We start from the raw sequence: 23,174 nt of genomic DNA on the forward strand, positions 1-23,174 counted from the left end.
CACTCTGCATATTCTCTGCCTGCCCTTTCCAGATAGTTCTACATAGGATAAACTCAAAGGAGAGCCTTATGGATTATCTATATTGGTTAAAGTGCTGTAAGACTCACTTGGGAGACCAGCACAGAATAGGTACCCAAGAAATTAAAAGGCTTTTATGAGGCAAAACACTGTTTCACGGTTTGCATGTCTTCTCTAACATCTGGGCTGCTTCCTGCTGTGTTTTCTACAGCAGCTTCATTTGGCTTCCTTCCTAAAATGGTCCCCAGCTCCCTCATTTCCTACTGTCTCCTAAGACACACTCAGTTAAGCCTTTCACACTTCCCTGAAATGCTTCCTTTCACCTTTTTGGTGTATGCTCTTCTCCACAGACATCTGACCTCTCTGAACTCCTTCTACTTTACCTCCAATCCTACTGATCCTTCAAGAGCTGCTTCAACATCCAAACATTCTGTGATGCTACCGCCACACTGCCTGGCCCGGGCTCTAGCCTACAGTGAGTATTCCCTTCTTTGGATGTCGCATATGCTCTGCCACCATTTAATTCAGCACTTCACTGGCACTGGCACTTGCTGGTGTCTGCCTGCTGGATTATCCTTGCAACTTACATATTGAACTTTTGAAATAGGAACAAGGCTTTTATTCTTCCAAACAAAACCTTATGTGCTGAGCACAAAGAGAAACACATTGAACAGTCAGTGTTTACACAGGACGTGAGCACCACACGAGGCTCTCTCAGATGGAGCAGAGACATGGGGCCTGACAGGAGTTGTGTTTCTCATAAGACCCATGGTTCCTTTTTTCTCCCATCCACCTCCACCCTCCCAACCAGCAAATACTTATACATACCAATAAATTTGCTATGTTACACTGTGCTCTGTGCTGGGGACAGATACTAATGTCTAATATACCGCCCTAATCAGAGACAAGACAATACATATAAAGTTAAATGCTAAGATGTCACAAAACAGTCTGTGGTCAAGGCCAAATGACTGACAGACAAGCAAGCAGTCTTGCTTTGAAGGAAAGAGAAAACATTATGACTGAATGGCTAGAAAGAGCTTCCTCCTGAGGGGTAGGACTGGGAAATCAGAAGCAGAGACAATGATCTCTACAACACGAATGTATCGCAGCCCCAATGAAAGAAATGAACACAACCAAGCTATGGCTTTCTCCAGGCCAAGGTGCTAACTCCTCCAGGGGTACTCATTTCATGAGGTTGAGGCCCTTCCAAGGGGGCCTGACACATACTTTTCTCAAAGGCTTTAGCTTGGTCTCCATGATGAACTCGTACTTGCAGAGTTCGCAGCAGCGTGTGTCAGAGCTCTTGATCCACTGTTGCAGGCAGGCCTGGTGCACAAAGTGGAGGCTCCCTGTGCAGTGGCAGGGGGTGATCAGAGGGCTCTCGTCATCCCCTTCACAGTGACAGATCCTGTAGCAGAAGGAAAGCCAGTCTTTAGGAGGAGGGCCACACGACAGGGAAGATGACGCTTCAATGGAAGGTCAATCCCCCCAAAGAAAACTTTCAGAAACAAACATCACAGAAATGATTACAAGCACAAAAACATACAAACACAAATGAGAATGATTACTACAAACTAAGTGTCTAGCTTACCGCACCAACATGGAAAGTCTGGATGGCATTTGGCATCAGAGAGGAAACAATGATACAAGAAATGACAAAGCAGCCATTTTTGGTAAGACTAAAAACTTGACTGAAAGGTGAACTTAAGGCAACATGGAAGCATCTTTCAGAACATAAGATGTAAAAATAATTATAGGAAAAATTTCTGTGTAAAACAAAACCAGCACTTTACCTTCTAAATTAGAGTGACTTAAAAATGATGAAATTTTTTTAGCTATAATCATTGACCTCACCTGCACACAACAACAACTACAAATTTCTGTCCTCAGAGAAGTCACAGTACCTCTCCCAGACCTAAAACATCCATTTATAAGGGGCTGCAATTTCATTTGTTTTCTCAGTACCACTCATATCAGTAAGTAAGCATTTGAACTCATTATTTCTAAGGGTACATGCAATAGGATGTGGCTACTAACTTCAAGGAACTTAACAGACTTTTGAGAAACAGAAGGGTCTTTCCCAGCAGCTGGACGGCAGACTGGGACACCTGGCGCAAAAGGGGCTGGGCTCTGGCCTTGGCCAGGCTCTCAGCCATTTGCATCTGTGAGAGAGGTTTTCTGAGCCAATTGTTAAAGAGGTAACAGCTGGCCCTGAAAAGGGGCGACTGGGGAGAGGCTGGAATGAGGGAGGTGTGAGAGGTGACAAAAAGTGACTTCTGAAAGATTTTGGAGACCAAAGATGCAGCACAGAGGAAGAGAAAGTAGGGAACCTGGGCAGAAATAGCTGCACCCAAGTCAGAAAGAAGGAAGGAGCTGCTAAAGAACAGCCTCTCCCCACACACATCCTACTGCAACAGGTAAAAATGATGCTGGGAGGGGCAGCTGATGCTTAAAAGCCAGAACACTGGAGACACTATTTTCTTTTTTTCCCATTTCTTTATGCAAAGTCTACTTATTTTTAGTTGAGAAGCATCAGATTGGCCTTTAATATGTGTAGCTTCTTCCTCTTTTATCATTTGTGAAACTATCTTGGGACCCACGTCATAAAGATTGGTTTTTCAAATGATATCAATATTCTACTTTCTGGAGAAAATTATTAACCCATAATTGTCTACAACTGCCCATTACTTCATTTTCCTGAAACTTCACATATTAAAGCAAGATGAGGTGTGGGGAGCAGAGAATGCTGGAATGGTGGTTCTTGGCAAACCAACCTGCAGGCATCCCCTGATGTGGACACAGGGGAAATGGGGGGGCATTTTTCAGAGAGGGGAGAAGGACAGTCCAGGTCACTGTCCTTCTCCATTGAGCAGAGGGGTGCCCGCAGGACCTTGCTCTTCAATTTTGCAGATAAGTTGTCCTCAAAGACGTCGTCGTCTCCCATCTCATCGGAGCAGAAGCCCGTGCTCCCTGCCAGCCCGCTGGAGGCCTTGGTGGTGCGCAGGTGGGCAGCATAGCTCTCCACCTCGTGGAACCTGTGCAGGCTGCTGGCACTGGAGCCATGCGAGAGCAAGAACAGGTACTGGAGCAGTCGCCGGCTTCTGGACATGGTCGCGCCATCTGCTTTTTCTTCCAGAAGAGGGATGTGCATGTCCCCCTTGCCAGCTTCCACCTCTGAGGCAGTTGAATGGTTGACAGAAAGAGATGAAATACAAGAATATTTGGAACTGCCAAAAGGCTTGTGATTCAGTGTTCTTTTTTCTTTATGATGGAACCTACTAATTCTGAGACATGGATCTTGAGAGAGTATTAACTTCCCTTCAGAGCAAGTTCTTTCCACATAGTCAAAATTTTCCAAAGTATGCTGGTCCTTCTCACCCACATCATTTAAGGATTTTGAGAACTTTAGTGTTCTTCTGGCTTTGGTATTCTTAGCAGGCTTCAAGGCCTGGACCCATTCTGATGCACAGGAATTGCTCTTTGATGCCTGCAATATGTCTTTACATATAACTGTCACAGTGAGCCCTTGTGTCAGAGAGCTCTGGCACTGAGGAGCTTTCAAGACAACAGCAGACTGCACGGGACTGTGGTGACAACACTCAGAAAACACTGCACTGGAACTGCATGCAGAGAACAGTGGAATAAAAGCACAGAAAGTAAAAACAGGTTTAGAAAAGAACAGACATCAAAGTGAAAAAACGAGACCCGTGTGGTAACTTGGTGAGCAAACATGAAACTGGGCCAACTGTTTAGAGCAAAGGCATACTGCCTAAGCAAATGGGAAAAACCGAGAACCTACAGACGCTGACACTTATTTCCAGGATGCACATGAACCACTGCAGCATCTGGGGCAGAGTGTTACCTGCAGATGTCCTGACTGGATGGCGTGACAGAAGTGCGAGAGAAGGACACTGGAGCCGATGCCAACGGAGGACCCCCGGCCTGCAATGACACACCTCCAGTCAGTGTCCAGGGAAGAGCCAAGGGGATATGAACACCACCTCTTTTTGAATGGCAGTATAAGAATGTCTGCTATGTCCTACTGCTCAGTGAATAATGTTATGAAGTCCCTACAAGCTGAGATGAAACAAATCAAACAGCACTCCTTTCTTCTTATATGTGAGTGAAAGTATAGCCAAGAAATATCCGAGACTCTGGAAGAGCAGCACCAATCTCCTGCAGATTCAGTGGTCATTTATTTCCTAAGCACCTACATTTAATTAGCTCATAAGTAAGTCAGGAAACCAAGTACTATAAGGTATACGCAAATACCAAAGAAATGTGTGGTACCATCCCTGCCATCCTATACATCCACAGCTCCCTGCACCCCCCACTCCTTAACTTAGTTCCCAGTTCCTAACAGAGGCTGGCAGGATGTGAGAGCTCTCTCCTACTTACAACCTCAGGGATGGTCCACAAAACCCTGCTACCCTGATTGATCTCTTGGGAGACTACCTGGCCACAGGGCCACCAATCCACAGCTCAACCTGGACCCCAGGAGCAGGCTGAACCCAGAATGCACCCAAGGGTTCTAATCTTGGGATTGTGAATTATGAAAAATCATTGAGAAAATTTCAGTTTGAAAGGAACATGTAGCAAGAGGTCGTGAGCAAGAGCAGGGGCTCTGAGGGGTCAAGAAGCAGCCAAAATTTGAGAAAAGATCTAGGATGGTGAGGACCCTGCACAGTGAAAAGTAGAAAGAGAGAAATAGGAAAGGAAGTGGAGCTGAGCTGAGAATGCAAAACCACCGTTAGAGGGGCCTGCAGCTTCTGTGGGGCCTTGGCTAGGGCTCAAAACTCAGATTCCTGGGTTTCCATGGCCCTCACAGCACCGTATGTATTCACAGAAATGTGTTCCTCACTCCTTAGAACAGTTACCCTTGGTGAGCACCTACTCCATGAAATGAGAACAGCCATATCAAACAGCTCTATGCATCTATTATCAAGAGCAAATGCACATCACCTCTCCATCTCCCCCAAGCCCAATCAAGAGCCCTTAGCCCTGGCTTCTTGTTTTGGGGGAGCCCCACTCGGGCCCACAATTCCCCAGCTGAGGCCTAGCCCCCACTCCAGCTAAGTTTCACCCCCAGGGGCGTATGCTTATCCTGGCACTTCAGCTAAAGGATCCCTGATAGGGGTCAGCTACCAAGACAGGCAGAATCTCTGTCCAGAAGCTCTCCCTGTCCACCTTTTCCAGCAAACGCACCAGCTTGGAGACAGCCAGGACCAGTACTCTGATCGACGTCGTCTTTGGAGACCACTATTCCTGCTCCCCAGCCTGGAGATTAAGTATCATTTTAAATCCAAATCAACTTAAACTTGATCCAAGAAGCAACATATTATCATCCAGTGAAGTATGCATCATTTACATAGAGTGTAAGCATTACTCAATTAGCAGATATTCTGGGTCACCAAAGAATCCACATTTATTTTCTAACTGAATGTGCATATGAACATTAGGTATATTTTCTTTGAAAGCATTACTGGTTAAAGTTCTTAAGAATCTAAAATTTAATTTATCACTACTTAGTCACAACTGTTCCTAAAACAAAATGAGGGGAGACATCTAGGTATCCACCTGGACATGAAGCTGCTGCATTCCCGCTTCATGAGCCACCCCTCTGCTTTCCCCTGCACTCTCCTCCTGGGCAGCCATCACAGGCTCGCCCTGGGAGCCCCTCTGGCCCAGGCCAGCCAGAGAACAGGCAGAGGCTCTGTGTCAGCTGGAGGTGAGCATGTGGAGCCTCTCCTCATAATCACTGTGCAGATGCACACTCACTGAGGACCCAAACTCCTACAACCTGCCTGTTCTCTGATATTCAGTCCTAACCCCATTCTGAGACAGAAAGCCTTCTCGAACTTCTTGTTCCCTTGTTTTGCTGCTCAGGTGACCAGCTCTGTTCAGCTTCTGTAGGTAAGGCTAGAAATGAGTCATAAAGGCCACAGACTGGTTGTGGTATACTGCAGAGACATGAGAGTCATCACCACACCTCCCCAAGTGGACCCTGGATGAAGGGAGGACAAGAATGTCCCATCATACGCACATCCTTGTCCTCTCACTGCTCTGGGATCAGCTCTCCTTCCTCTGCTGCTGGGTCAAGTCTAGTTGCCCAGACTTGAGGTACAGAAGGAAGTCCCCTCCCCACATGAAGGATGGAAGACAGCACTGCTCACCCAGAAGACAGAGGGAATTACCTGGGTATCTCTCTCCCTGTTACCTTTGTAAGGACATGATCTACTTGAAACCACATATAATGTCCTGCATTCAGAAGGCAAGGCAAATCCTGTGAGGGTAAAGTGGGGTCTGATTTGGAGAATGAAGCCCTCCCACGGTCAGGATCCTGGGAACAAGGGGAAGCTGAAATCAAGGGAAAATGGCCTCTGGCTCTTGTTCTGAACTTAAGTAATCCCTATCAAAAAGGGAAGTCTGGGGTAAAGATCCCATTATCACAGGCTGGTGATGAGGAGAGTGCCGGGAGGTAGGAGGTAAGAACCTCAGAGCAGAACAAAGCCTGCCTTGAAGAAGCAGCCAGGAACTGTGCTCACTCCCCACGGATTTGCCATCTCAGGTGTGTCCTGGGAGTTCACGCACAGCCCAGCCTGTACTTGCAGCAGAGCACCCAGCCTGCAAGATGGTGGCAGCAGTTCCAAGATCCTGCTCTCTTGTTTATTTTGGAAACAGGAGTAGTCTCAGCATCCTCTACCCTGGCCCTATTTCATCCTCTCCAGTCCCACAAAAAACATCATGAGACACTCTAGGCAGGTAATATCCAAGCCTCAACAAGCCTCCAAGTGACAGAGAAAAAGTCTCTCTTCCAATTAGATCATGAGGTCTCCAGGGAATGTTTTTAAAGTACTTACTTTTGTTTTACATAAATTCAAACCAGCAAATGCATGATCCTGGCTGACTCCCAGTATGAGTGGGAAAACAAGCAGGACTTGAAGGGCCACCGCAGCTCCCCCAAGAGGCTCCTGTCACCAGCAGAAGAGGAGCACAGCACGCTCAGAGCCAGTCCACATGCTGAATGATCGCCAAAGCAGAGCGCCAGCAATCTTAGAGAATTAACTTGTTGCCGGCATCAGGAGAGTAAGATCTGCCAACCTACCAACAAGGATTTAAAAAACTGGCCTGATCAACAACGACAAAATGACACCAACAGCTTCGAGTGTGATTCCAGGGTCCAGCTAGGGAAGTCAAGGGGCCCAGTTCCCCCAAAGGCTTAGGGCACTGGGCAGCTTTCTTGCTCCTCCTGAGAGCAGCAGGCAGGGTGGCATGCGGGAGGCTGTGGGGCAGTCTAGCCTCAAGGGACCAGGAGAATCTGTGCCACACCACACTCTGGAGAACACTCTCTCTCCTCCACAAGGATCAGACCACACAGCACTGTTACCGATAAAAAGGTGTAAATGTTCTTAAGAAAAAATTCAAATATGTTGAGAAAATTTAAGCCCTTTGTTCCTGAAGTTCTTTGTAGATTCTCAAACAAAAAAGAAATTTCCAGTCAGGAAAAGGAATGTAAAACAATCTCACTACAAAAAAATTTTCGTGAAAGTCCCCTCTTAAGATGTTGTAATCAATTATGCCAAAACAAACTCCTGGATTCTGTCTAGTCCTAACTCCCAGTTGGCTTTGTTTCTTAGGAATGACAAATGCTTTTAGACAATTTGTTTGCTGTACTCAAATCACTTAGTGGTTGCCTTTCCTATCAGACTCACTGTCTTAAATTATTTTATCAAGGCTGCAAACAATGTATAAGGAAACAAAGCTTTCCACGTATCCTTGGTAGAAGGTGGCATTACCCCTTCCTCTGTTGCCTGTTGAGAGAACTTAGTGCCATGAAAGGGTTATCATAACAGACTCACCAAGCTTGTTTCTCAGTCCCTAAGAGGAACTTCCCAGTTTTATACCAGAGGGTCTGTCCCACTGCAGGACATCGGCCGACCTCCCCCCGGCTCTCCTTTTGCTTTTCTTCCTTCCCTTGCTCCTTTCACCAGGTTCCTTCCCAACCTTCCTGTCTGCCATCTCCTTCTCCTCTGATGCAAAGCCCCACTGGGACTTTCTTTCTTTTACCAGCAAAGCTACTCAATAAACATCTCAGATCCCCCCAAAAAAGTGAATTCTCCCATCAACAGGTGTAGGGTCACAAGAAATGGTCTGGTTGGGTTCATTTGCTTTTAAGCCAGGAGTTATTTAAAGGACTGGATAAGGAGGGTAAGAGGCAAGCAGGGCTCATGTTTACAAAGACCTCAAATTATAACATATCATTAAATCAATGATTTAATAGAAAAAATGGAAAAGGAAGTACAGGTGGTTCTTAAAACATGAGAAGACACTTAGCCTCTCTCACAATGAGAAACACAAATTGAACCTACAATGAGATATAACTTCATTAACCAAAAAAAAAAAACCACATTTTTTAATCAAATAATACCTGTGTTGGCAGCAGAGTGGGAAAATAGGCATGTTAATACATTGCTAAGGGAAAAGCAAGCTGGTAAACCTCCATAAGATGGCAATCTAGCAATGACTTAAAAAAGACAAATGCACATCCACTTTGTCCTAGCAATTCTTCTTCTAGGAATTCATCATCACACATATGCTCAAAGAAGTTTGTATGGTACTTTGTGGGAGCAAAGGGCTGGCATAACCTCAGTGCCCATGGGCCTGGAGTTGACTGAGTCAATACTGGTACACTGACAGAAAGAAGGCCAGGCAGTCCTTAAAAGAAGGGAATGCCTAGTACTGGGTACAAGGGAGGGAACAGGCTGAAGGGACACCATGCCATGTGTGCTGGCATGCACACACTACTTACTAATCAAAGGGTACATGCTTCCAAAGCTCCTAATACTGGTTTCCTCTTACATGTGGAAGGAGACCAAGAATCCTGACTTTTCATGGAGACCCTTCCCAACCATTATACCACTTTTACCAGGAACGGGTACATCTTAAACACAAATTCATTTTTAAAATAGCATATGAGTCAAGTTTAAGAAGTAAAATAAAACTAAAGAAGCACAACCAACTGTAACAATTTTCCAACTCTGGGAAAACTGGTAAATAAATCTATCTAATGTGCCGTGACCTACACTTAAAAAAAAAATGAAATAAAATAGAAGATGTCAGCACATCTGACACCATAATGACTGAAACTTTTAGGGGAATTTTTTCTTTCAGTCGTGCATGTAAGTGAATGGAGTTTCAATGTAAAACTATTTCTTATGAAGAATTACGGTCAAATAATTTAAAAGTCAATTATACCACTATATTTCTACAAAGAAAATTTTAAAAATATCAAAGTAAGTAAAGGACAGCTAACATTGTTAGCACAGAGATTTCAGAAGTGAAGGGTTCTGATAGCTCCCAAGACGAAAGGTCTTTCCTCTACAAAGACAGTAATTTGCCACCTGTATTAGATTTCTATTGCTGTGTAACAAATCACCACAGATTCAGTGGCTTAAAAATACACAGATTTATCATCTGACACACAGTGTGACAGACCTCTGCTCAGGGCCTCTCTCCTTTCTGGAGACTTTGAGGAAAGATTACACTTCCATGTTCCTTCAGGCTGTGGGTAGAGTGTAATTCCTTACAGGCTGTCAGCCAGGGGCTGCCTGCATTCCCCATCAATCCCTCCCATCTTCAAGCCCACACTCTCTCTTCCAGTCTCTGACATCCTCTTCTGCCACCAGCCGCAGAAAGCTCTGATTTTAGGAGATGATGTCATTCCATTCATACACCATGATATGGTCATGGGAGTGAGGTCTCAGCATATTCACAGGTTCTGGGCATTAGGGGGGTACATCTTTAGGGGGCCATCTTAGAAATTCTGCTCACCAGACCAGCTTACATTTACTTCCTACTCAGGAGGTTACTAAATGCTACTGCCCTCCCACTCCCAAACCAAGAGATATTAATCTGCTCCTACTGCCAGCTCAGCAGGCCTGACTTCATTTAAAAAAGCCAAATAAAGTCTCAATTGGTTTTTAGACACTGCAATATACACACTGAGACTGCATTTCAACAAACTTTCTGTGTAGCACAGAAGTTACTCTGTGAAAACAAACGCTTCCTTATGAGAGATTCTCATTTCTATAAATACTCAGTTGTATTCAACTTCAAAAATGAGCTATAATTAAAGCAGAAGAAGCCAGTTCTGTGGCTTCTCAGCTAAATACATGTTGACACGCATGAAGGACTGTGCCAAGAACGAGCTTTCACAATTGCAATTAATTAAAACTGACCATTAAAAAAAGTAAGTATGGAATATGTACAATGTAGGGATTCATGGAGGATGGTGTGCAATAAAAACTACTGAATTCTAAAATGATTTCTATTATAAATGACACTCAGAACTGCCTAGCAAGTAGCTCTAACACTGAATTCTTTTCTTTGGTGGCCTTTTAGAGGGAGTTAGAATTGTCTGAATAGTTAAACATCCTCAGCACGATGTGGGGCATATACTTATCATAGCACTGCTAGAGGCAGGGAAACAGTTGAAGGGACTTGCTCACGGCTCATCTTCTAAAGCAGGTTTTTAAGCTACTGTTGCGAATCTTGCAAATGTAACTTGTTTTCAATACATTACATTGAAGGTAATGATTTCTGAGCAAAGATGGCTTCACATTCCCAGAGACTACAATGTAACCATATAAAGATTAAAAATCGAGGGAGGGGGCCAAGATGGCGGCGTGAGTAGAGCAGCAGCAATCTCCTCCCAAAACCACATATATCTATGAAAATATAACAAAGACAACTCTTCCCAGAATAAAGACCAGAGGACACAGGACAATATCCAGACCACATCCACACCTGAGAGAACCCAGTGCCTCGCGAAGGGGGTAAGATACAAGCCCCGGCCCGGCGGGAGCCGAGCGCCCCTCCCCCCAGCTCCCGCCGGGAGAAGAATAGGCAGAGCGGGAGGGAGACGGAGCCCAGGACTGCCGAACACCCAGCCCCAGCCATCCGGGCCAGAGTGCAGACACAGTACGTGCCCAGGGGGCCCTGGATACTGGGGAAACAGGGCAGCAAAAACAGTGTGCAGGCACCAGAGGCCTGGCGCCGGAGGACACCAGAAAAGCGTGCGCCCATTTTTTTTTTTTTTTTTGCTGTTTTGTTTTGGCAAGCGCATCTTGGAAGTCTTAAAGGGATAGGGAACCCAATACTAGGGAAACAGGGCAGCAAGACCAGTGAGCAGATGCCTGAGGCTGGCACCAGAGAATAAAGAAAAATGAGCGGCCACTTTTTTATTTTTTAATTTAAAAAAAATTTTTTTTTTTTTTTTTTTGCGGTTGTTGTTTTGTTTTGGCGGGTACTTTTTGGAAGTCTTAAAGGGACAGGGCGGGACACTTAATCCAGAGGTAGGGAATCCGGGGATCTCTGGGCACCCTAACCCCTGGGCTGCAGGGAGCAGGGAGGCCCCTTAAAGAGATAAATAGCCTCCCAGCCGCTCCCCCTCCAACGCGACTCCACCACTTTGGAGCAGTGGCCCGAACCAGGCCACGCCCACAGCAACAGCAGAGATAAACTCCATAGCAGCCGGGCAGGAAGCAGAAGCCCTGTCTGCACGCAGCTGCCCAGCACAAGCCACTAGAGGTCGCTGCTCTCCCAGGAGAGGAAGGCCACAAACCAACAAGAAGGTAAGTTCTTCCAGCCGTCACTCGTCCCAGCTCTGCAAACTATTCCTATCACCATGAAAAGGCAAAGCTACAGGCAGACAAACATCACAGAGAAAACACCAGAGAAGGAGACAGACCTAACCAGTCTTCCTGAAAAAGAATTCAAAATGAGAATCATAAACATGCTGACAGAGATGCAGACAAATACGCAAGAGATATGGGATGAAGTCCGGAGGGAGATCACAGATGCCAGAAAGGAGATCACAGAAATGAAACAAACTCTGGAAGGGTTTATAAGCAGAATGGATAGGATGCAAGAGGCCATTGATGGAATTGAAACCAGAGACCAGGAATGCATAGAAGCTGACATAGAGAGAGATAAAAGGATCTCCAGGAATGAAAGAATATTAAGAGAACTGTGTGACCAATCCAAAAGGAACAATATTCGACTTATAGGGGTACCAGAAGAAGGAGAGAGGAAAAGGGATGGAAAGTATCTTGGAAGAAATAATTGCTGAAAACTTCCCCAAACTGGGGGAGGAAATAATCGAACAGACTACGGAAATACACAGAACCCCCAACAGAAAGGATCCAAGGAGGACAACACCAACACACATAATAATTAAAATGGCAAAGATTAAGGAAAAGGAAAGAGTTTTAAAGGCAGCTAGAGAGAAAAAGGTCACCTATAAAGGAAAGCCCATCAGGCTAACATCAGACTTCTCCACAGAAACCCTACAGGCCAGAAGAGAATGGCATGATATATTTAATACAATGAAACAGAAGGGCCTTGAACCAAGGATACTGTATCCAGCACGACTATCATTCAAATATGATGGTGGGATTAAACAATTCCCAGACAAACAAAAGCTGAGGGAATTTGCTTCCCAAAAACCACCTCTACAGAACATCTTACAGGGACTGCTCTAGATGGGAGCACTCCTAGAAAGAGCACAGCACAAAACACCGAACATATGAAGAATCAAGGAGGAGGAATAAGAAGGGAGAGAAGAAAAGAATCTCCAGACAGTGTATAGAATACCTCAATAAGAGAGCTAAGTTAGGCAGTAAGATACTAAAGAGGCTAACCTTGAACCTTTGGTAAGCACGAATTTAAAGCCTGCAATGGCAATAAGTATATATCTTTCAATAGTCACCTTAAATGTTAATGGGCTGAATGCACCAATCAAAAGACACAGAGTAATAGAATGGATAAAAAAGCAAGACCCATCTATATGCTGCTTACAAGAAACTCACCTCAAACCCAACGACATGTACAGAGTAAAAGTTAAGGGATGGAAAAAACATATTTCACGCAAACAACAGCGAGAAGAAAGCAGGGGTTGCAGTACTAATATCAGACAAAATAGACTTCAAAACAAAGAAAGTAACAAGAGATAAACAAGGACACTACATAATGATAAAGAGCTCAGTAAAACAAGAGGATATAACCATTCTAAATATATATGCACCCACTACAGAAGCACCAACATATGTGAAACAAATACTAACAGAACTAAAGGGGGAAATAGACTGCAATGCATTCATTCTAGGAGACTTCAACACACCACTCACCCCAAAGGATAGATCGACTGGGCAGAAAATAAGTAAGGACACAGAAGCACTGAACAACACAGTAGAGCAGATGGACCTAATAGACATCTATAGAACTCTACATCCAAAAGCAGCGGGATATACATTCTTCTCAAGTGCACATGGAACATTCTCCAGAATAGACCACATACTAGGCCACAAAAAGAGCCTCAGAAAATTCCAAAAGATTGAAATCCTACCAACCAACTTTTCAGACAACAAAGCATAAAACTAGAAATAAACTGTACAAAGAAAGCAAAGAGGCTCACAAACACATGGAGGCTAAACAACATGCTCCTAAATAATCAATGGATCAATGACCATATCAAAATGGAAATCCAGCAATATATGGAAACAAACAAAAACAACAACAACACTGAGCCCCAACTTCTGTGGGACACAGCAAAAGGAGTCTTAAGAAGAAAGTATATAGCAATCCAAGCATATTTAAAAAAGGAAGAACAATCCCAAATGAATGGTCTAATGTCACAATTATCGAAATTGGAAAAAGAAGAACAAATGAGGCCTAAGGTCAGCAGAAGGAGGGACATAATAAAGATCAGAGAAGAAATAAATAAAATTGAGAAGAATAAAACAATAGAAAAAATCAATGAAACCAAGAGCTGGTTCTTCGAGAAAATAAACAAAATAGAGAAGCCTCTAGCCAGACTTATTAAGAGGAAAAGAGAGCCAACAGAAATCAACAGTATCAGAAACGAGAAAGGAAAAATCACGACAGACCCCACAGAAATACAAAGAATTATTAGAGTATACTATGAAAACCTATATGCGAACAAGCTGGGAAACCTAGGAGAAATGGACAACTTCCTAGAAAAATACAACCTTCCAAGACTGACCCTGAAAGAAACAGAAAATCTAAACAGACCAATTACCAGCAACAAAATTGAAGCGGTAATAAAAAAACTACCAAAGAACAAAAGCCCCGGGCCAGATGGGGTTACCTCAGAATTTTATCAGACATACAGGGAAGACATAATAACCATTCTCCTTAAAGTTTTCCAAAAATAGAGGAGGAGGGGATACTCCCAAACTCATTCTATGAAGCCAACATCACCCTAATGCCAAAACCAGGCAAAGACCCCACCAAAAAAGAAAACTACAGACCAGTATCCCTGATGAATGTAGATGCAAAAATACTCAACAAAATATTAGGACACCCAATTCAAAAACACATCAAAAGGATCATACACCATGAGCAAGTGGGATTCATCCCAGGGATGCAAGGATGGTACAACATTCGAAAGTCCATCAACATCATCCACCACATCAACAAAAAGAAAGGTAAAAACCACATGATCATCTCCATAGATGCTGAAAAAACATTTGACAAAGTTCAACATCCATTCATGATAAAAACTCTCAGCAAAATGGGAATAGAGGGCAATTACCTCAACATAATAAAGGCCATCTATGATAAACACACAGCCAACATTATATTGAACAGTGAGAAGCTGAAAGCATTTCCTCTGAGATCGGGAACTAGACAGGGATGCCCACTCTCCCCACTGCTATTTAACATAGTACTGGAGATCCTAGCCATGGCAATCAGACAAAACAAAAAAATACAAGGAATCCAGATTGGTAAAGAAGAAGTTAAACTGCCACTATTTGCAGATGACATGATACTGTACATAAAAAACCCTAAAGACTCCACCCCAAAACTACTAGAACTGATATTGGAATACAGCAAAACACACAGAAATCTGTGGCTTTCCTATACACTAACAATGAACCAACAGAAAGAGAAATCAGGAAAACAACTCCATTCTCAATTGCATCAAAAAAAATAAAATACCTAGGAATAAACCTAACCAAAGAAGTGAAAGACTTATACTCTGAAAACTACAAGTCACTTTTAAGAGAAATTAAAGGGGACACTAACAGATGGAAACTCATCCCATGCTCGTGGGTAGGAAGAATTAATATCGTCAAAATGGCCATCCTGCCCAAAGCAATATACAGATTTGATGCAATCCCTATGAAACTACCAGCAACATTCTTCAATGAACTGGAACAAATAATTCAAAAATTCATATGGAAACTCCAAAGACCCCAAATAGCCAAAGCAATCCTGAGAAAGAAGAAGAATGTAGGGAGGATCTCACTCCCCAACTTCAAGCTCTACTATAAAGCCATAGTAATCAATACAATTTGGTACTGGCACAAGAACAGAACCACAGACCAATGGAACAGACTAGAGAATCCAGACATTAACCCAGACATATATGGTCAATTAATATTTGATAAAGGAGCCATGGACATACAATGGCAAAATGACATTCTCTTCAACAGATGGTGCTGGCAAAACTGGACAGCTACATGTAGGAGAATGAAACTGGACCATTGTCTAACCCCATATACAAAAGTAAACTCAAAATGGATCAAAGACCTGAATGTAAGTCATGAAACCATAAAACTCTTGGAAGAAAACATAGGCGAAAACCTCTTAGACATAAACATGAGTGACCTCTTCTTGAACATATCTCCCCGGGCAAGGAAAACAACAGCAAAAATGAACAAGTGGGACTATATTAAGCTGGAAAGGTTCTGTACAGCAAAAGACATCATCAATAGAACAAAAAGGAACTGTACAGTATGGGAGAATATATTTCAAAATGACAGATCCGATAAAGGCTTGACGTCCAGAATATATAAAGAGCTCACACGCCTCAACAAACAAAAAACAAATAACCCAATTAAAAAATGGGCAGAGGAACTGAACAGACAGTTCTCCAAAACAGAAATTCAGATGGCCAACAGACACATGAAAAGATGCTCCACATCACTAATTATCAGAGAAATGCAAATTAAAACTACAATGAGGTATCACCTCACACCAGTAAGGATGGCTGCCATCCAAAAGACAAACAACAACAAATGTTGGCGAGGCTGTGGAGAAAGGGGAACCCTCCTGCACTGCTGGTGGGAATGTAAGTTAGTTCAACCATTGTGGGAAGCAGTATGGAGGTACATCAAAATGCTCAAAACAGACTTACCATTTGACCCAGGAATTGCACTCCTAGGAATTCACCCTAAGAATGCAGCAATCAAGTATGAGAAAGATCAGCGCACCCCTATGTTTATCGCAGCACTATTTACAATAGCCAAGAATTGGAAGCAACCTAAATGTCCATCGATAGATGAATGGATAAAGAAGATGTAGTACATATACACAATGGAATACTTCTCAGCCATAAGAAAAGGATAAATCCTACCATTTGCAGCAACATGGATGGAGCTGGAGGGTATTATGCTCAGTGAAACAAGCCAAGCAGAGAAAGAGAAATACCAAATGATTTCACTCATCTGTGGAATATAAGAACAAAGGAAAAACTGAAGGAACAAAATTGCAGCAGAATCACAGAACTCAAGAATGGACTAACAGGTACCAAAGGTAAAGGGACTGGGGAGGATGGGTGGGTAGGGAGGGATAAGAGGGGGGAAGAAGTAGGGGGGTATTATGATTAGAATGCATAATGTGGGGGGTGGGAGAAAGGGGAGGGCTGTACAAGACAGAGAAGGCAAGTAGTGATTCTACAACATTTTGCTATGCTGATGGACAGTGACTGTAAAGGGGTTGATGGGGGGACCTGGTATAGGGGAGAGCCTAGTAAACATAATATTCGTCATGTAAGTGTAGATTAGTGATACCAAAAAAAAAAAAAAAAAGGCAGTTCCTGTGGTAACCTCCAATGAGTTCCACACAAGGGTATAAAGGGCATATAAAAGTGTAGGCAAAGGGTCTGTTTGTGTTTATACAGAGGATCAAAGCCTAATTGGGCTACCCCGAAAATGAACTAAGATACGATATGAAATAGAACTTCCAACATAAGCACTCTCTAGAAGACTCATGCCAGAAGATGATCATCAAAAAACCCCAACAAAGATCCACGCACTGCTACAGCTGTAGATGCACTCATCCCACCAGTTCCTGGACTTGCCATGGGAATGAAGAAGGAGATATCTAAGCTGGCCTGTGCATACAGTAAAACAACAAATTTGACTGGATCTATACTGTTGGAACTCAACCAAGAATTAGGAGAAGTGCAAATTGTAGCGCTCCAAAATCTTACAACTACAGACTATTTACTGTTAAAAGAACATATGGGATGTGAACAGTCCCCAGGAATGGGTTGTTTTAATTTGTCTGATGTCTCTCAGACTGTTCAAGTTCAGTTGGACAATATCCACCATATCATAGATAAGTTTTCGCAAATGCCTAAGGTGCCTAACTGGTTTTCTTGGTTTCACTGGATATGGCTGGTAATTACAGGTATGCTTTGGTTATGTAACTATACTCCTATTATGTTAATGTGTGTGCACAATTTAAGTAGTAGTTTAAAACCTATACATGCTGAAGTTACTCTACAAGAAGATATGTCAAAGAAATAATCAATCTTCCCATGTTTTCTTCCGCCTGCTACTTCTATAGCTTTTCTTCTTCCTTCCTAATTACAACCCTTAAATAGAATTCATGCCTCATATCAAATTTACCGAGTATCATAATTCTTCCAAGTGGTAAAGATACCTCAAGACAAATGCTGGGCATAGAAGCTACAGGGCATAAATATGCAAAGAAAGCTAACCATTTCAAACAATAAGGCTTCTCTCTCACTTACCAACTTTACATTTCCCTGTATGGCCCTGGAAGATGACTGGTTAGCCAGAGACGGGTAAGATTCCTCAAGGGAGGAACAACCTAAGACAGGCACAGTCGCAGGGGTTCATCAGGTGAGAAATTGGGGATCAACAGAGGTGAGGCTTAGAATCTCACCCCCTCCTGTTCTGAGAGAAATCTTCTGCATACATGGATGTTTTATTGCCCTTGTCTAGCTTGGATTAACACAGTCTACAGGCACACACCTGATCATCTACATTTGCTCTCTTACAACACTAAACTATGTTTTCTACCTTTATCTTGTATCTACCTACCACTTCAGCATTTTATTAAAAATAATAATAATAAAGAGAGAAATGTGGTATCCACATATAAATCAAGTATAAAAATCAAATGAGTATTCATATTTGAACTGACTGTTTATAGTTCATAATGCATGAGCAAAAGCGAAAGTTTCTGTGATGACTTCCCTTGTACTGTTCACCATGTAACTTATTCACTATGTAAGAATTTGTTCTCCATGTAAGAACTTGTTTGTTATGCTTCAGAAGATTGGAGACTGATGAAAATTAGGCTTGGGGTGGAGTAATGATTGTGCATTGAGCATTGACTCCCCTATACAGAATTTTATTGTTGTTAACAACCATTTGATCAATAAATATGAGAGATGCCCTCTCAAAAAAAAAAAAAAAGTACACACTTCCAATTGTAAAATAATTAAGTAACCGGTATGTAATATATAGCATAAGGAATATAGTCAAAATATTTTAGCAACTTTGTATGGTGATAGCTGGTAGCTAGAATTATCATGTATATAAATGTTGAATCACTGTGTTGTACACCTGAAACTAATGTAATACTGTGTGCCAACTACCCTTCAATAAAAAATAATTATCTAAAAAAAAAAAAAATTACAAAGAGCTCTAAAATATTCTACCAGGTACCAGCCTTCAGCAACTGCGAGAGCCCAATAAGCCTGCTGGCAGCAGGGAGGAGAGTACCCACACTCCAGGCTTCATGATGTGTATCTAGCTGCAAATATCTGCCTTGCATCTCTACCAAAAGTGCTGCAGTTCCCAAAGAAGTGAGGAACCATTTTTCTACTGCAATTTAACCCCATCCTGACCACCTCCTTTTCACCATTTACATCCTGCTTTAAGTATTTGATCCCCCTCACCCACACCTTCCCAGAGCAGCCCTTCTAAACTTCAGCTCCTTATAATTCTCTACCTCAGGCACTTGTCTTTTACCTTCATGATAATTCTCTCTGGCTGCAGTTTTTTTTTTTTTTGGAGGTTTACTAACTCCTCTCTTCTCTGTTTGGTTCAGCATTCAAAGCACAATGTCTGGCACACAAGTAAGAGGACAAAGTGAATCCATGCAATCCTCATAAACACTGTACGGGCCTCCTTGTCTGCGTTACAGATGAGGGTGCCTTGAGCTGAGCAATGAGACAGCCTGCAGGTAGGGGGCAGTGCTGGTATGACACACCTGGATGGGGAGTCACACCACTTCCCAAGCAGCTTCTGCGATCAACTGAGTCCAACCTGAGGCCATGCTGAGTACCCCTCTGCATTCCCTTACCAGCCCAGGCTCCAAACTGCCCCAGGAGTGATGGCCCACTGACAGCCTGAGGCTGCACGTCACAGTCCTACAGCAGAGACACCCTCCACCCTGCTCCCTACTTTCTACCACAGTCTCCCAAACCCCCTTGTCTGTCAGAGCACTAGTTCACAAAGGGATGAATCAGGAGTGGTGGCGGGTGACAGAAAAGGAGTTCAGGTGACACACTGAAAAACATTGTTATATTTTAATTTCGTTATCAGAAAACTAGCAAGCCAAAAATGTGCTTTCAGATACTATTCAATGATGTAAGATTTTCACTGCAAATAAATTTACTTAGTATAGTGAGTTGGTTTAAAGAAAATGATTAAGCAAACAGCAAGCACCTTGCATGGTGTGAGGGTCATGTGTAGATGGCTCACATCTGGGGAACACTCCTTTAGGACGGCTCTGCTGGCTCACATGATAGACTCCTGAGCAAGGCAAAGGGCAGGGCAGGGCAGGGCTGCAAGGGGAGCTACATTCAAATGCCCATCTTCCCACAAGCATCCTCCTGTGGGTCTCATCCTACCTCAAACAGCTTTTCTAGGCACTCAGTCAATAAAACAGGTCTTTTCCTAGGGGACAATTCTACTACTTCTTAAAAAAAAAAAAAGAATTTCCACATATTGCTACATCATTATAAACTGTGATGAGTGCTTTAAATGGATGAAGTTCCAAGTAGCCAGATTATCTTAGATCAGGCACATCAAGGCAGGGAATATGAATCTAATCTAAATGCAACCAGAAGCTACTGAAGGCTTAGGATTCTGTTTACCTTATTGCCGGGGTAGAGGATGATATGGGAGGGGACAAGAATGTAGGTAGGTTCTTAGAAAGCTGCTGCAGTAGTTCAGAAGGCTTGGGCCCAGGAGGTGGTTATGATGAAGGAGAGGAACAATGGGCTGGATATAAAGTTTCTACCACACCACTATGCAAACATTCATTCAACAGACATGTACTGAGCCAACTCCAGGGCTAGCTTCTATCCTTGGCTCTTAAGAATTAGGGTCAAACAATTCTATGCTCATAGAGTGTACTTGTGGGGTAAAGGGACAACAGAAACATTCAACAGAAGCTCAGACAGTGGTAAATGCTCTGTTGAAAATAAAAGAGGAAAAGATGACTGGTGAGACCACTTAGGTGGTTAGGATGAGCTACTAGGAAGAGGTGACAAATCTCATGAAAACCTTATACTTGTAACAAGTCTCAATTAATGATATCCACTAACATCACTACCATTAATACAAAACAAAGAAATGGGTGAAGACTTTTCCATCAGAAGTGCTTAAATGTCCCAATATTCTTCCTTTATTGACTCTCCAAGACAATCACACCTGGACGCCCATTTTAAAGACAGGAAGCCACCTGGCAGCCTCTTGCACATCTGTCTAACCTGCTGTTTTCTTCTTTGAAAGCAGAGTGTGGTTTCTGAGGCTAATATGAAATATGGAAAGCCTCCAATAAACACTGAAGTACCCTGTCACTTTGTAATAAAATCTATAGATGGGACACCAAGAGACAGCAGAAGGCTTATTTTTACCTGTCCTCAATGCCTAACTACATGAACAAGAAACAACAAGTGGTAAACTGCAGGAACATAATGCAGACAGCAGGTGACTGACCACCTTGAGTACAAGCCAGCGCCAAATCAAGCTGGAGGCTGATTCGGCAGAAAATGTCTCCTGACATAGACAACAGAGATTTCAGGACACATACAACATGTCTGTGATCTGACCTTTCTTTGTACCTCCTATCTCAAGGGTATGAAGCATTTGCTTAAGTATATCTGCTATACTGAAGATAGAGTTTTATGTGTCATGGCCTAAAAAAGGCCTCAAACAACAGGCTCATTTCATAAACAGTGCAATAAAGAATTGCATTCTCAAAAACAAAGCTCCCTTTCCCAACAGCCCTGACCCCCTCCTCCAGCCCCGACTAACTGGGTCATGCCTAAAGAGTCCTTATTACAATAACTTTCTTATGGAGCAGTATATTTGCAACACAATTTCATGCTGACAGCGTCACTGCAAGTTATGTGAGCAAGCACACATCACTCCTGAGATTTTTCCTTGACCTCAGTTAGGAGTGCAGGAACTCCAGCTTTGAAAGTGGAAGCAGCCCAAATCTTCTTCACCCTGCTCCCTGGCAGAAAGCTTTGAGACATTCATAGTTCCCCTGTTCCTAAGAGTTAAGTGTGGAGTCAACACTGTTCTTTTAGAAAATTCCAACTCTGCCAACAGGAAAACTCCATGCCAGTGGCCAAGTTTCTATAAAGGAAAACCCATCAGGCTATCATCAGACTTCTCAACAGAAACCTTACAGGCCAGAAGAGAAAGGCAGGATATATTTAATGCAATGAAACAGAAGGGCCTTGAACCAAGGATACTGTATCCAGCAGGACTATCAATTAAATATGAAGCAGGGATTAAACAATTTCCAGACAAGCAAAAGTTGAGGGAATTTGCCTCCCACAAACCACCTCCACAGGGACTGCTCTAGATGGGAGCACTCCTAAAAAGAGCACAAAAGAAAACACCCAACACATGAAGAAGGGAGCAGGAGGAAAAAGAAGGGAGAGAAATAAAGAATGATCAGACCGTGTTTATAATAGTTCAATAAGCAAGTTAAGTTAGACAGTAAGATAGTAAACAAGCTAACCTTGAACCTTTGGTAACCACAAACTTAAAGCCTGCAATGGCAATAAGTACATACCTTTCAAAAATCAAAATGTAAATAGACTGAATGCACCAATCAAAAGAGACAGAGCAATAGAATGGATAAAAAAGCAAGACCCATCCATATGCTGCTAACAAGAGACTCACCTCAAACCCAAAGACATGCACAGCCCTAAAGTCAAGGGATGGAAAAAGATATATCATGCAAACAACAAAGAGAAAAAAGCAGGTGTAGAACTACTAGTATCAGACAAAATAGACTTCAAAATAAAGAAAGTAACAAAAGATAAAGATGGACATTACATAATGATAAAGGGCTCAGTCCAACAAGAGGATATAACCATTCTAAATATATATGCACCCACTACAGAAGCACCAACATATGTGAAGCAAATACTAACAGAATTAAAGGAGGAAATAGAATGCAATGCATTCATTTTGGGAGACTTCAACACACCACTCACACCAAAGGACAGATCCACCAGACAGAAAATAAGTAAGGACACAGAGGCACTGAAATACACACTAGAACAGATGGACCTAATAGACATCTATAGAACTCTACATCCAAAAGCAACAGGATACACATTCTTCTCAAGTGCACATGGAACATTCTCCAGAATAGACCACATACTAGGCCACAAAAAGAGCCTCAGAAAATTCCAAAAGATTGAAATCCTACCAACCAACTTTTCAGACCACAAAGGCATAAAACTAGAAATAAACTGTACAAAGAAAGCAAAGAGGCTCACAAACACATGGAGGCTTAACAACATGCTCCTAAATAATCAATGGATCAATGACCAAACTAAAATGGAGATCCAGCAATATATGGAAACAAATGACAACAACAACACTAAGCCCCAACTACTGGGGATAATAAAAAGCCCCAACTACTGGGGATACAGCAAAAGCAGTCTTAAGAGGAAAGTATATAGTAATCCAGGCATATTTAAAGAAGGAAGAAAAATCCCAAACAAATGGTCTAATGTCACAACTATCGAAATTGGAAAAAGAAGAACAAATAAG

General features: G+C 42.7%; 1 protein-coding gene across 5 annotated transcripts in view; it reads right to left on the bottom strand.

The window, feature by feature from the left end:
• The window catches only part of MARCHF8 (membrane associated ring-CH-type finger 8), a 183,935-nt gene that overhangs the window by 4,672 nt on the left and 156,089 nt on the right, over positions 1-23,174 (bottom strand). For 4 of the 5 annotated variants that reach the window (XM_057505797.1, XM_057505799.1, XM_057505800.1 and 1 more), the window contains 2 exons: positions 3,884-3,963; positions 1,249-1,429 (listed from right to left, as the gene is read on the bottom strand). In XM_057505797.1, coding sequence (XP_057361780.1) covers positions 1,249-1,429; positions 3,884-3,963 — 261 coding nt within the window. Of the gene's footprint in view, positions 1-1,248; positions 1,430-2,795; positions 3,642-3,883; positions 3,964-23,174 lie in introns of all 5 variants that reach the window. The other variant, XM_057505801.1, reaches the window with a different exon arrangement.

This window comes from Manis pentadactyla, chromosome 8, assembly GCF_030020395.1.
Source record: "Manis pentadactyla isolate mManPen7 chromosome 8, mManPen7.hap1, whole genome shotgun sequence".
Classification (NCBI taxonomy): domain Eukaryota; kingdom Metazoa; phylum Chordata; class Mammalia; order Pholidota; family Manidae; genus Manis; species Manis pentadactyla.